The sequence below is a fragment of the Sceloporus undulatus genome, chromosome 5 (assembly GCF_019175285.1).
Source record: "Sceloporus undulatus isolate JIND9_A2432 ecotype Alabama chromosome 5, SceUnd_v1.1, whole genome shotgun sequence".
Lineage (NCBI taxonomy): Eukaryota > Metazoa > Chordata > Lepidosauria > Squamata > Phrynosomatidae > Sceloporus > Sceloporus undulatus.
This window is the reverse complement of record NC_056526.1, coordinates 69,910,019-69,924,468: the sequence shown is the minus strand read 5'-3', so window position 1 is coordinate 69,924,468 and position 14,450 is coordinate 69,910,019. Positions and strand designations below refer to the sequence as shown.

Below are 14,450 nucleotides of genomic sequence, written 5' to 3'. Positions count from 1 at the left end.
CCAAACACAGAATCATCCATGCCATAGTACTTCCAATTTCTATACAGTATATGTTTGTGAAAGCTGGACAATGAAGAAAACTGAAGAGAATCAAAACACTTGAAATGTAGTACTGGAGGAGAATTCTACAGATCCCACGGACTGTTAAAAAGACAAATGAATGGGTCCTAGAACAAATCAGGCTTGACTTCCCACTGGAAGCGAATATGGATAAACTGAGTCTTTCATACTTAGGACATGATGACATGACTCACTGGGAAAGCCTGTAATGTTTAGTAAAGTAAAAGGCAATAGCAAAAAAGAATGATCTCATTATAAGTGGATTCAAAGAAGTCAAGGAAGCCTGTTGTGTGCCTTCAAGTCCTTTCTGACTTATGGCAACCCTAAGGTGAACCTATCAGTTGTAGCAATAATTTGTTTGTGTAGTATCCCTTTCCATCTTGAAGACTGAGCTGTGGGATAATAATAGAGGAATAAGTAGGTATGTTATCATGAACGGAAGTGCCTGTCTTCATAAATACATTTCACATCTGCTTGGTACTTTACCTTTCTTGCCCAATGGAGTACTCTGCCACCTTTGCACAAAAGATTGCAATGAAATAGAACTGATATCTACTCTTTCCCAACAGTCGAGTAGTATCTGTCAATTCATTTGAGCCTTGAACAGCATGAATTCTAAATAGCATTCTAACAGTACTGCAAAGATTTGATTATGTCTGTGAGCGCATCCAGGGTGATGATTCCTATCTTCTGCAGATTCCATTGTCTCTTTTTCCTTGCCATTTTGCTGCACAGCTGGTATTGTTGCTGTCCCAGAAATCTGGCATTCAGATCACAGAGATGCTATTAGTATTGGCTAGAACCATGCATAGTGCAGGCAGGTGTGGTGCAGGTTTCCCGGTAGGGCTGTCAATCAACCTGATACCTGACCTGTGGCAAGCCTGTTATTCCAGTAACACATGACATCTCTTCAGTTGAAATTGTCACTTCTGCCAAATTGCTTGTCAGCTATTGGCCCAGAGTTCAGAACACAATTTGCGAGGAGATTCAGAATTGATCTCACCTTCCTGACATTTCCAAATAAATATGCTCTCTTGAGTCTGTAAACATATATAGGTATATCTGAGTTAACAAAGTAGAATGTTCCTGCACATTGCTTCTGTAACAGAGAACTTGGTACCAGATACAGATATAACATGGAAAGAATAGGGAAAGCTTCCTGCATCAAAAGAAAAGAAAAGAGCAATTAACATGTTTCAGGAAACATTTTTCAAAACTAACAATATGCATGTATAAAATAAAGCAAATATCAGGTAAAGCTTGCATAAGTAAACAAACATATTTTGAACCTTCTAGAAATCACGTGAAAGCTTCTGCCAAAAGCTCAAATGTTCAGTGTGCCCTACATATCATCTGTGTGTTTATCTACCTAGACCCTTTCAAACATTATTGAATGTGGTTTTTGAAAATATTAAATCACAGGAGACAGAGGGTTTCATTTTCCACGGTTTCAGATTCTGAAGGGAATCCAGATGAAGCCAGAAATGGAGGGGATGAGATTCGAATCGTCCCTTTCATATGTTTACTTAAACCACTTTTGGTAATCTTTGATAGCATTTGAATTTCTGTGTTTGTCTACTTACCAATCTGTCAACTGTTGTGTAATATGTATCTCTCAGACATAAGTAGCTATACTGTCCAGAAGCCAGGAGAAGGAGGTCTGGTTTCTTTCAATGTTCCTATATGGATCTTGGATTGATTGTAGGTCAACAAGCCCAAGATTTTTATATTAAACTTTCTTGTTGTAGTTTAAATAAATATATATTTTGAAGAAGATAATGTAGATGAATGGAACTGTGAAGGTCAGGATTTTTCCAGGTCAGGTGTTCTCCTAATGTGTCTTTGCTCAATGTTTCCATTCCTAGATGTGCAGAATTATTAATCATGTATCATGCTGACGTTAATCATGCTGCTGAAAGGAGAGAGACACCTCTCCACTTGGCCTGTGGAAATGGAAATAATGAATGTGTCAAACTCTTGCTGGAAGCTGGAGCAGACAGAAGTGCAAAAACCTGTGTAAGTTTGAAAGACTATTTCTCAAAGTCAACATTTCAGGGAAACAAAACTGAGCCAGTGCAAAATGGCTTCTGTTAAGGCATATATTAATATCCTTAACTGTTGGACTGCTGTGTTTCAAAATGACTTTTTGGGAGGGCATTTATTAATAACCTTAATGGCCGTACTGTATGAAATCCTTTGGCATTAATGAAAGGTTTCAATTTTATGTGCCCATGTATAACTGTAAAATGCCTTCAATAACATTCAGTTATTATTATTATTTCATCTTTCCCAGAGAAATAGTCAAGGGGGACAGCCATCCTAAAGAGAGAGGATGATAAAAACATTAAAAAAAAATTTTTTTTAAAAGCCATTGCTATGAGAGTGTTCATCTATTAGGATAAAGGTTGGGGAACTCCCAGATCTTGTTGGATTACATCCTTAATCACCCCTGACCACTTCCAGTATTGGCTGGGGTTGATGGAAGCTGAAATCTGATAACATCTAAAGGCTAGTTCCTCATCTCTATATTACATAAAACCACTTTTTAAATATAAGGAAGATTCTTTGTACTCTTGTAATAAAACTGTGGTTCAGTATTTTGCCCCTTTAAGTTATTTTCAAAGGCAAACATATCATGGGGTTTCTTGGTAAAGTTTATTCAGAGGAGATTTGCAATTACTCATTTCTGTGGTCGAGGGTATGACTTGCTTAAGATCACTCACTGGGTTTCTTTGACTGAGCAAGGATTCAAACTGTGGTCTCCCAGAGTCTTAGTCCAGCATTCAAACCATTACACCACACTGGCTGTCATTAGTATGTGATAAATAAATATGTGGAGATTCTGATTACATTGGCTATGGTATTTATTTATTTATTACAATTATATCATGCCATTCTCCCAAAATGGGATCCAAGGCATCTAATCCTATTCAAAAACCCTGCAGTAATGGTGGGATGAGAAGGTATGGATAATGGGAATATAAAGTTGATTATAGCTGGTACAATGCAGACAGGCTTAATTTTTCTTAGAGTGTCTCTCCATCATAGATAAGTGATGGTCAACCTTTTTTGGGATATGTAGAGACAAAGCATGGGGTAGTGGTTTGAGCGTTGGAATAGGACTCTGGAGATTAGGGTTTGAATCCCCATCCAGCCATTGAAACCCACTGGGTGGCCTTGAGCAAGTCACACACTCTTAGCTGCAGAAGAAGGCAAAGGCAGACCGCATCTGAACAAATCTTGCCAGGAAAGCCCTGTGAAAAGTTTGCCTTAGGGTCACTGTACATAAGTCAGAAACAAAAGAAGCCAAAATTACAGAAGGACCTCTTGACTTCTGTAAGAGTTACATGGATTAATACATGAGACAGAGCTTTTTCTGTAGCCACAGCTCAAGTGTGGAATTCCAGGGAAAATCAGGTTGGCTCCAACCCTATTGAATATATGACAGACAGCCAAGACTGTACTATTTTGTCAGAACCTTGGCCTTTAAATTGTTTTTTAAAAGCTTTTCTGTGTGTATGTGTTTTAGTTTAATTTTTAAAAAAACTTTATGCTGTGATTTTATACTCTACATGAAGGATCCTTTTGATAAATATAGACTAAGTGGACATACTTTTCAGGTCACTACATTTCAGGTCATTTACATTTTTTTACTTTCAATTAAAATTATATGTATTATTTTCACTTCAAACATCAGCTTTGTCCTTGATCTTAAATTTCCAGCACTGATTGCATTTGTTTGGTGCTGAGTGAATCTGTTGGGTCATATTGGCTCTTGGCCTGTTGTTGCAATCTTTTTCTTTCATAGTCCAAAGTTATCTCACCAGGAATATTATGGAATCTCAATAGAATTATCATCATAGCAGAAACAAATCAAAGGTGAATTGGAAACTGAAACGGTAAATGCACTCAGAAAGAGAGTAAGCACTGTATTAGCAGTGTGGAATGTAAGGCTCATGAAATGTTGTTGGCCTTTAGTTACGGGAGCTGATATTAGCCAGTCATGAAGAACAGTGAGAATTACTGTCCAACAAAATTTGGAGGGTCAAACGTTTATCATTCCTGCTCCACAATTACAATTTAACAGCTCCTGATTCAACTGCATAAAGTTGAAAACCTCAGTTTTACATATGCAACAGTTATCAGAGTACATTTCATGAAATATCACTTTCAGAAATGCTTTAGAAATATGCCCTGTGTTCAGTGTAGTATTTAGTGAACAAAGATCCCAAGATTTGTCTCTCTTTCACGAGCGGGATTTGATTGCTTTGGAACTTGCAACTTGTGGCTCCAGGCTGTTTACAACACACCAGCCATGTACTGCAAGCTGCCAGGTGCTTGATAAATCTTCTGTCTGTGTGATCCAAGTTGGGCTACAAAGGGAAGACCTTTTTATTTACCTGGCAAGCTACACTATGTTGTACAGCCTGGAGGTTCTGCACTGTGCAGGTATGGGATAGATCCTTAAGTGCTGAAAACATTGTAGCATGCTTGAATATTTGCTTTCTGGCACAATTGGAGACAAAGATTAATCTTACTTTCCTAAAGGTAATTGTACCATTATGACAAGACAGTCCAACAGCTAAGATCCATTTAGCAGACTGACAGAGCCAAAATTTCCACCAATCTGCTTATGCTGTTTGCTTCTCTATGTCTACAACAGCAACCAGAGGGCTCCCCATTGCAATTCTGTCCCTCCAGCCACTGATGGGATGCTGGGCTATGGCCATGGTAAATGTGCCCTTGTGCATTCAGGGAAGAAAAATCTATCTCTTGTCTGCACCCCCAAGGCTGTTTGACCTGAAGGCCTGTGAGATGCTGCTGAATGCTCCCCCACAGCTGTTCAGTGGCTGGTGGCGAGAGTGTCTGTTTTGCATCTGGGCAAGGACAGGACATAGTGGTTTGACTGTTGGACTATGACTCTGGAAACCAGAGTTCAATTCCCAGCTCAGCCATGAAACCCACTGGGTGACCTTGGGCAAGTCACACTATCTCAGCTTCAAAGACAGTGGCAAACTTCCTCTGAACAACTCTTGTCATGAAAATCCCATGATAGGTTTGTCATAAGGTCGCCATAAGTTGGAAATGACTTGAAGGCAACAGAAACAGCAACAAGAAGAATGAAGCATTGTAGGAGGCAGTATAAGAAACTTCCTTTCACAACCTTCCCCAAATTACATACCTATGCTTGAAATACCGATGGTTACATCAAGGTATATTACCAACAGGATTCTAGCCAATATGTGTCTATTCAGAAGTAAATCTCTTTCACTTCAATCAGGTTTTGTCCCACATAACTTGATATATAAAGTCTAAATCTGGAGTCTTAGGGGCTAGACAGACAGCCTGAATGGGCAGCTCAAAAAAGGAGCTTCAAAATGCGGATCCTGTTCCTGGTGCTACAGGGCTATAAGGGCCATGGGGCGGTCTAATGATGCCCCTTGTGTGCAGCACCGTTTGGTCACTGTGCACGAGCGATGTCCTCATGGCACGCCCCGTCTGGTCGGGCGTGCGCCCAGGTGCTGCGAGAAGGGTTTGAAGTGTGTAAATGCTCAGCCCTTGGGCAACCCTAGTTCGGGCCTGTCTTGAGCCTTAGTCACACTTACTTGAGAGTAAATGCTACTGAACACAGTGACACTTGGTTCCAAGTAACCATTTATAGGATTCCAGTCATATCAACCTTCATTATATTAACTACAGGTGAGGTGTTATGTTTTGAGCCGTTGAGTAAGTGCTACATTGGAAACGTATGGAAAGCCAAGGCTTAAAATACATTCTTACAAAATGCTGATTCAAGTGTATTTCAGGCAAAATTCCTGCATTTATAAAAGGTCTTGTTATAGCTCAACCTTGAAATAATCCAGTTTCAGTCTTCTCACCCATACTTTTTTACCAACCAGTTCATTTTCCTAAGAAATTATCCCTCTTCCTTGTTGCATCCTTGCTCTGCCTTAGAATTAGTTCCCAATGTAGTATTGACAGACTACATATCAATTCCCAAAAGCTAGATTTTTTGGCCATATCATGGCCATCTTAATATCCACAGAGCCGAACCTTAGGTAGAGTAAAACAGCTACCTTGGGCAGCTGATTTGTGATATTGTGAAAGGGCAACAAATTGTCAGCTAATTTATTTATTATTATTGCTGAGAGTTGTTATTATTCCAACCAGTGAGAGAAGGAAATACTTTTGAAAATTTGACTAAGGTTTACCTTGACTTGCCTGCACTGTTGTTGCTCCACTAGAGTGTTTCTCCAAACTGGTCAAAAGCCTGAAAGCTGTTGGATTTGGTGGGAATTACAACTGTAATTGGGGGGGTGGGGATGGGGGGGTAGCTTTATCCATCCATATTATCTTCTTCTTGTGCCATTATTTTTATCATCAATTTCCAGTACTAATCATAATTTTTGATTCCCACTGCAAGATGGGATTTTGTTGTTGTTGTTGTTTTGGTTTGTTTTTGTTTTTGTTTTGTTTTGTTTGTTTTTTAAAACACCCTTTTCAGGTGCATATACACTTAGACATAATGCAGCTTCACACCACTTTAACTTTCCTGGTTACATTCTACACAATTCTAGGATTTGTGGTTTTGTAAGGCACCAGCACTATTTGACAGAGAACACTAAAGATCTTGTAAAACTACAAATCCCAGGATTGCATAGGATGGATCAGTAGCACTTAAAGTGATGTCAACAGCATTATTTCTTCAAGGTAGACTATAACTCTCAGAATCCCGCAGCCAGCACAATCAATGAGCATTCTTCCTAGGGTTTGGGGGAGCTATAGTAACTTTTCCAAACTCTGCAACTGGGAAACAGATCTAGTATTTGATAGTTGAGCATGTAGAAGCCTGCTGCCTTTTCTTTTCTTTAGTGAGATCAGAAAATAAGGCACAAACTTATGATTTGTCATAATAATGAGGAAAAAAACCTGTTCAGTCAGCTGAAACATAATGATAATTTGGGAGGAAATAGTAATACAGAAAGATAAAAATTCAGATGCTTGCTATTTAAAATAAATACATCAAAGGAAAATTAAGGATTGAAAATGTTTTTTCCAGAGCAGCTGTGCTTGCTTTGTTATTCTAATGTAGGAAAGATTTAACACTGCATAGAGCCAAAGAGATCAAGTGTGCCTATATAAAACTGTACAGAATTGCTAGTAACAAGATCAGACATCTGACAAAGATCCAGTAATGGTTACATCAGCCTTCTGTTTCAGGGTGTATTTGTGATTTAGTTTCAGAAACATCAAGGACTGGTTTTTCTCTTTTTATCCACATTCCTAGACCTTGTTGCTCTAAAAGCAGTAGTTTATTCATGTGTCTTGCCTTTCTTCTAGTGAGTGTGCACAGTTGTCGTCCTTACCATTTCATCCTTATAACAACCCTTTGAGACAGATCATTCTGAGAGAAGATGACAGGCCCTAGGTTGTCCTATGTGTTTTCATGGCTGAATGGGGTCTTGGACTTAGATCTCCCAAGTCCCAGTCCATTACTACCCACTACACAAATATTGTTCAAAGAAAGACTGTACAACTTGATGGATTCCGTTAATTGCTCCAGACAGTAGAGCTCAGACATAAGTTTTCTGTAAATATCCATTCACTTATCTGGGCTTGTTTGGACCCTTTTTCAACATTTCATCTCTGTAGGATGGTTGGACACCATTTCATGCTGCTGTAGATGCTGATAATGTTGACTGCCTAAGATATCTTATGTACTATGAAAAACCAGAAGATGGAAATATCATGAGTGATGGAGATACTAATTCTTGCATCTTTGACATGGAATGTGATGGAGACAGCTTTAGCCATAAAGCAACATCCATTGTTTCTGGAGATCTCATCAACCATGCTGACAAAGATGGCTGGACTGCAGCCCATATAGCTGCATCAAAAGGCTTTAAGGTCAGTTGTCTATTTAACAGTTTGTTTAGCACAACATGGGATCAGGATTATGCATGGTTGCACCACACTGGGGGCAGAGAAAGAGAGAGAGAAATATAATATTACAAGCAAATATAAAAAATTTAAATGCCAACAGTCCATGAGATATAAATGAAGAAAGATAAATAACCACATAAGCGCAGACCTAGATAAATTCAAAGAATTAATAATGTAAATTATAAACAACTACATCCATCTGTAACACACAGAAAGAAGTCAGGTCCATATGTCTACAATTTATGTGATGACAGATGGCAAACAACAACTCCTGGGAACATGTGGAGTTGTTTCACTGGTCTCCCTCAGTGGAATAATTTTCAATATCCAACATGTCTGTTTCCAGTGATTATGAAGATTAAAAAAATACATGCGATTCATATATAGGCCTTTCTGGTTCAGATGATGAGAACTGAAATACAATGTATGAGAGGTGGGGAAGGCTGGCCATAGTGTTTGATATGCACATGACACAATGTGCAGGTTACATACTGGACTGGGAGTGCTTGTTCATCTTAATGCCTACATTCCTGTTCAACATACCTGAATTTCAAGATGTTGTCATGCATAGAATCAGACATTAGAAAAACATCATGAGGAGCCTCTCAGACAAAATCATTCCTGACAGAAAACCAAATCTGTTTAGTAGCTTTTTTTTCTCCCCCAGTATTTGGAAATGCATATTTTAAGGAGTAAAATTAAGGTTCTGAAAGTTGAATTCAGGCCTGTCTGCCACAGGCAATAAATGGTTCAGTCAGGTTAATTTCAGCTCAAGTTAATTCCTTGAAGCTTCAAGTAATGTAGCTATTATCTTCCCAGAGCTGCCTAGAAGTCTTGTGTAGCCATGGGGGATTGGAGGCCGACAGGAAAGAGAAATGCGATCGAACAGTGCATGATGTTGCTACTGATGACTGCAAACATCTTCTAGAGAATCTGAGTGAGTAACAGCACTGTCATGCATATGTCAACATTTTCATGAAAGCTGCAAGTTCAATACAATCCACATCTGTTGCTAAAATACATGTTATATATTGTTGGCAACTTCTGTGTTGCTTATTTGCAATTCCACTGGAGGGTAGATGGGTGTTAGTGGCAATAGGTGGCTTCCATGGGTGCATCTACACTGTAGAAATAATGCAGTTTGACACCACTTTAACTGTCATGGCTCCATCCTACAGAATTCAAAGATTTGCCGTTTTGTGAGGCACAAGCACTCTTTGGCTTGTAAAACTACAAATCCCAGGATTCCATAGGATAGAGCTACAGCACTTAAAGTGGTTCCCAGGCTGCATTGTTTCTGCAGTGTAGATGCATCCCATGTTAGTGGGATAGCTAATATGATCCAGATTTAAGTTTGAATGTTGAGCTATTAAAGGTTCTCAATAGGGCTTTGTTCCTTAGAAAGGATAGTACGGTACTTTAAAATTCAGACTAAAGCCTGGAGCACAGCCACTTGTGTGTATGTGTGTCTGTGTTTTTCTAGAGATAGAGGTTGACAAATATACCATGGAGAAAGTGGGCCCTCAGCATCTGCTGGGCTTTGGTTCTAGGATCCCCTGTTGACACGAAAATTCATGGACGTTCAAATCCCAATATGTACAGTGGCATAGTAAAATGGTGTCCTTTATATAAAATGGGAAAAAATCAAGGTTTGCTTTTTGGAATTTATATGTTTTTAAAATATTTTCAAACCATGGATAGTTGAATCTGTGGATAAAGAATTTGTAGATACAAAGAACTAACTGTATTGTATTTGAAATTCCCTAACTGGAGGCTTCCATTGTACTTCCTCTGAAGAGTTTTGCTTTCTTAAATTGCTCTGCTGTACTTATGGCACTCTCTCCTACACTGCTTTTAATGGGCTACTTGATGGGGATGGCAAAATCTGTAAACTGTTCCCTTCAGTTTCTCATTTTTCCATACTTAAGGTATATTTCAATCTGGTTCTACAGCAGTTCATGATTTTGTTTGCACAAGAATCTATACTTATTTTATTAATCTCCTAATAAATATATGCCACTCAGGATGCACTTTTCAAAATATACATATTTTTACAAACAGTTTTTCTTACATAATGAATTTTTGTATATCGTTTTCATTAATATGCACATATAGTATGAATCGTTCTCTAATATACATGTTTTGTATATGTATATAGTCGACTATAAGTTGAAAAATTTATGCCCCAAAATTGAACGTAAATCCTGGATTGACTTATATATCGGTTAGTAACTAGTACTGCTTAGAAAGGTCCTAAAACAAGCAAGCCTGGTGTCCCACTCTTGGTGCCTGGAGGTACTGTGTTTTTCTGTGTGAGGTATTTTCCCCTTTCCATCGTCTTCTCTTCCCATGAAAAAATGCCCCACTGAACAACACTTCCTTCCCTCCCCAGTTTGATTTGCAAGCAACCTCTTCTCATGGAAAAAGCTCCCCATTTAACACCACTTGCTTCCTTTCTCAATCTGATGTTAAAACCTCTCCTCCAGCACCTGGGAATTGGTGCTAGATGGTCAGGAAAGGTCCAGAGAAGGAGGGATGGAAGTGGTATTTTCCCCTTTCCATCCTTCATTATAACCCCCTAGGTTTTACCTGCGACTTATTCACAGGTCATATCAAATCTGTGATTTTGACACTGAAACCTCCCCTCAACTTATATATGAGGTCAACTTGTATATACAGTATTTTTAACTGTAAAATTGCAGTTTATAACCTGCAGATTTGTAACTTGCAAATAATGAACATTTGGATTCCCATGTTAGTTTGGGAAGTGTGGGTTAGACAAATTTGCATTAAAATGTTAACTAAGGCTCCATACAGACAGGCCAAAATAAAGCTGCTTCGGGTCACTTTGGATGTATGCTATTTAAATTATACATGTGTCCATGCCAAAGCCATGATCCAATCCTAAGGACTGGAGCACAGCTTTGGAGCAGCTTCCGGACTCTTAGGACACATGTATCAATTAAACAGCATACCTCCAAAGTGACCCAAAGCAGCTTTATTTTGGCAGTCTGTATGGGGCCTAAGCTACTTTCTTTCTCATCCCTAGCCCAAGGTTATATAGATAGAGTCATCTTTTCTGAAAGCTTTTCAAAGTTGCCATCATATTATTCTCTGTCACATATATAGAACAGATTGAAGTTGTGATATTTTAAAAACAAAATCACTTGGCACTTTTGAGCATTCATTACATTTAAATCATTGAGCTGTGTTTCAGTAATCACTGATGGAGTTTTTTGTTTTGTTTTGTTTTTGGTATCACATTAAATCCCTTTGACTTGAATGGAAGTGGTCACATAGATCACTGTTGTTATTTCATTTTCCCTGTATTCATTTCATTGTTAAAATAATCTTGTGGCATGTCTGATATAATTATTCCAATTTTACAGATCAGGGCCTGTAATAATACTCAGTGATTTGCTGAAGGTCTTCTTGTGGAAATCACAATGAACTAAAGTATGCTTCTCCAGCCTAATACACTAAATTACATTGGTAGACCCATTCTACTTGGTGGCTTCCTGTGAATTCATAATACCAGCTCTCAGCTGAAACTGTGATACATATCATATATGTCCATGGAAAAGGAAGGCATTTCTCCCTCCCCCAGGGGGTTCCCTTATGCTAAAAGGGGAAGTCTGCCATACCAAACACATGTGTACACCAGCCTCACAGGGGTCTGTGTTCAACTCTGTGGTTTGGCAGAGCACCAAGATGAGTTTTTGTCTGCCCCATTTGGAGATCAGATATGCTGAAGCAGCACATCTGGAGCCCTAAATTAGCAGCACCACGTGGACGGGTCCCCAAGGTTGGCTCTGATGTGGAACTTTAAATGGAAACATCAATGAAGCTATACTCTTTTTACATCCGTCAAGGAGCTGGTTTGTGCAGCAAAATGCATTCAAGCTCAATTCAGTACTTTTCCTCTCAGCCCATTTGCCATTTTTAGCTATGGATGTGTCCTGCCTTTCCCTACTAAAGTAGGATGAGTGGAACTTGCAGCAGAGGGGCATCTTTAGTACAACATGTAGCTTACACAGCTTCGCCTCAGCTAGTGTTTTACATATTTGTAGATCTTGGGGAAAATTACTTTTGGACTCCCAGAATCCCCTGTGAAAATCCCCTTTTTCTTATTCAGGAAGACAATTAATCAGAGGAAAAAGTAAAAAGTAGGAATAATATGAAATGAAGTAGAAACAACTCATCATGTATAGCGAAAGATAAAAAGGAAATGAATTTGTAATAATTTTAAAATATATAAAACACGGGTGGAGGGGGTGGAAACCTTCATTCTCCTCACTGAATCCATGGTAAGAATCAGTGGCGTTTGGCAGTCAGGCTTCGGATGAACTCTAGTCAAACAGTCCTAGCTATCAAAGCAGTTCTGCAGTCAATAAAGTTAATTTCTTTTACTGATTAGTCCCCCTCCCCATTAAACCCTTTTGTTCTTGAGGGTTATGAGCAGCATCTGTATGGGATAATTTGGGTACTGGGATGCCATGTGTTTGAATGGGCAGCTAAAGCAGAGTAGCTTGCGTTCATTTTCACTGCAGAAATAACTATAAGATGGAATCATTTCATGATACCAAGGCTAACACAGGCTTTGTTCACCCCACCTAGAGTACTGGATCTAGTTTTCTGGACTGCATACTAAGAAAGTTAGGGGCAAATCCAAGCATATCCAGAAAAGGACGGCCAGGGTAGATGAGTAATCTGCAGATCAAGTAAGTGCCAACAAGAACAGTTGAAAGAGCTGAGTGTGTTTAGCCTGTGAAGAAATGTTTCTGGAGAAACTTGACAACAGAGGAGACTTGTGTTCCTTTGTTCCAGAGGGCAGATTTAAAATCTTCAGAGAAAAAGATTTCAATTAAATACTAGTAAAAGCTCTTTGACAGTAGAAAAGTTTGTCCTGGGTGGTGGTGAGCAATCAGTCACTGGAGGAAATTAGACATTATCTGTCAAGTATGTTGCAGTCACATCCTATACTGTAGATCCTCCATCAAACAAGGATGTGGAATAGATGTCCTCCAAAGGTCCTTCCACCTCTTCAACTCAGTGTAGTTTATTTTTGGATGGAATCGACCATGCTTCTGAGAAGGGATCTGAGATGTTTCTCTTACTGCACCAGCTGTTCAAGACCAGGTCCATTTGTTGGTGACCGAAAGAGCACCACAAGCTCTCTCATTAAAATACAGTCAACCCTCCTTATCCATGGATATTTTTATCCACGATTTCAAGCATTCACGGCTTGAAAATATTCATAAAAAGTGTTAATTCTAAACAGCAAACCTTGATTTTCCATTTTATATAAGGGGCACCATTTTGCTATGCCATTGTTTTTAATGGGTCTTGAGCATCCATGGATTTTGGTACCCATGAGGGGGTCCTGGAACCAAACTCCAGCAGATAACAAGGACCCACTGTATATCCCTGTAGAACCCTGTGCTAACATTAACAGAGATGATGATTTACACAAAGCCTGCAACTTGTCTCCTACATGAGTATATTTCTGCAAATGAATAATTAAATCTATCACATTTGAAGTGACTTTCAAATATCTATAGAGGAAGAGTTTTCCCCCCTCTACTGTTAAAATATTTAAAAGTTACAATTATTGTTTGGCTTTATAGGCAATTCACTCTTTATTGCTGTTGTTTTAATTTTGGGTTTGTTTTCTGATCTATCTGTTGTACCCAGGGACTATGCATTGCTTTGAAGATGTACCAGTAAATAGTTTTCTTTCTTTTCTTTCTTTCTTTCTATTTTTGTTATGTATTTTTAGTAATTGTGTCACTGTGTGCTGAAGTTGTTATTCTATTTAAACAGATGCTCTCAAAATGCCATTACGGATTGCAGTTAGCCAGGTAGAACCAGCCTACTGTGCAACAGAGGATCACGAAATGGAAAATACCATATGTGTGTTAAACATTCGCAAGCAGACAGCCTGGGATGATTTTTCAAAAGCAGTGAGTCAGGCGGTGACAAACCATTTCCAAGCAATCAGCTCTGATGAATGGAGAAGCCTAGAAGACCTGACACTTAATAACACCACAGAATCTAGCATCGGCCTCACTGCAAGCAGTATATTATCCATCAAACTTGGTATCTATCAGCACTCTGAACTTTACAGAAAAACAAAACTTTCTCCTGTTTTTTTTTTTAAGTTACATGACATGTGACAAGTAACTTGGTTCAGAGTGTTCAGTTTTCCTTGTGGCAGCTATTAGTCTGAGCCAGCTATTCATTTTGCAATGCACTGGTACAGTATAAAGGCTGCATTCACCTATAAAGCTGCAGTATGTTCAAAATGTGGCAGGTATATTTATTCTTATGTCAAGTCAGCTTCACTTTATGGCAACCCTATGAACGAGAGACCTCCAAGAGCATAGCCACATGAGTAGTGATAAAGTGGAACGTGGATACTTCCCTGAGCATAACTCTGGCCTGAC

At 38.9% G+C, this 14,450-nt stretch overlaps 1 protein-coding gene across 5 annotated transcripts in view; it reads left to right on the top strand.

Moving 5' to 3' along the window:
- The window catches only part of CTTNBP2 (cortactin binding protein 2), a 126,063-nt gene that overhangs the window by 79,288 nt on the left and 32,325 nt on the right, over window positions 1–14,450 (top strand). For all 5 annotated transcript variants that reach the window (XR_006103979.1, XM_042467196.1, XM_042467199.1 and 2 more), the window contains 4 exons: window positions 1,926–2,076; window positions 7,714–7,968; window positions 8,824–8,941; window positions 13,828–14,103. Coding sequence is in view for 4 of the 5 variants with exons in the window: in XM_042467196.1 (XP_042323130.1) it covers window positions 1,926–2,076; window positions 7,714–7,968; window positions 8,824–8,941; window positions 13,828–14,103 (800 nt within the window). In the remaining variant the exon portion in view is untranslated. The remainder of the gene's footprint in view (window positions 1–1,925; window positions 2,077–7,713; window positions 7,969–8,823; window positions 8,942–13,827; window positions 14,104–14,450) is intronic.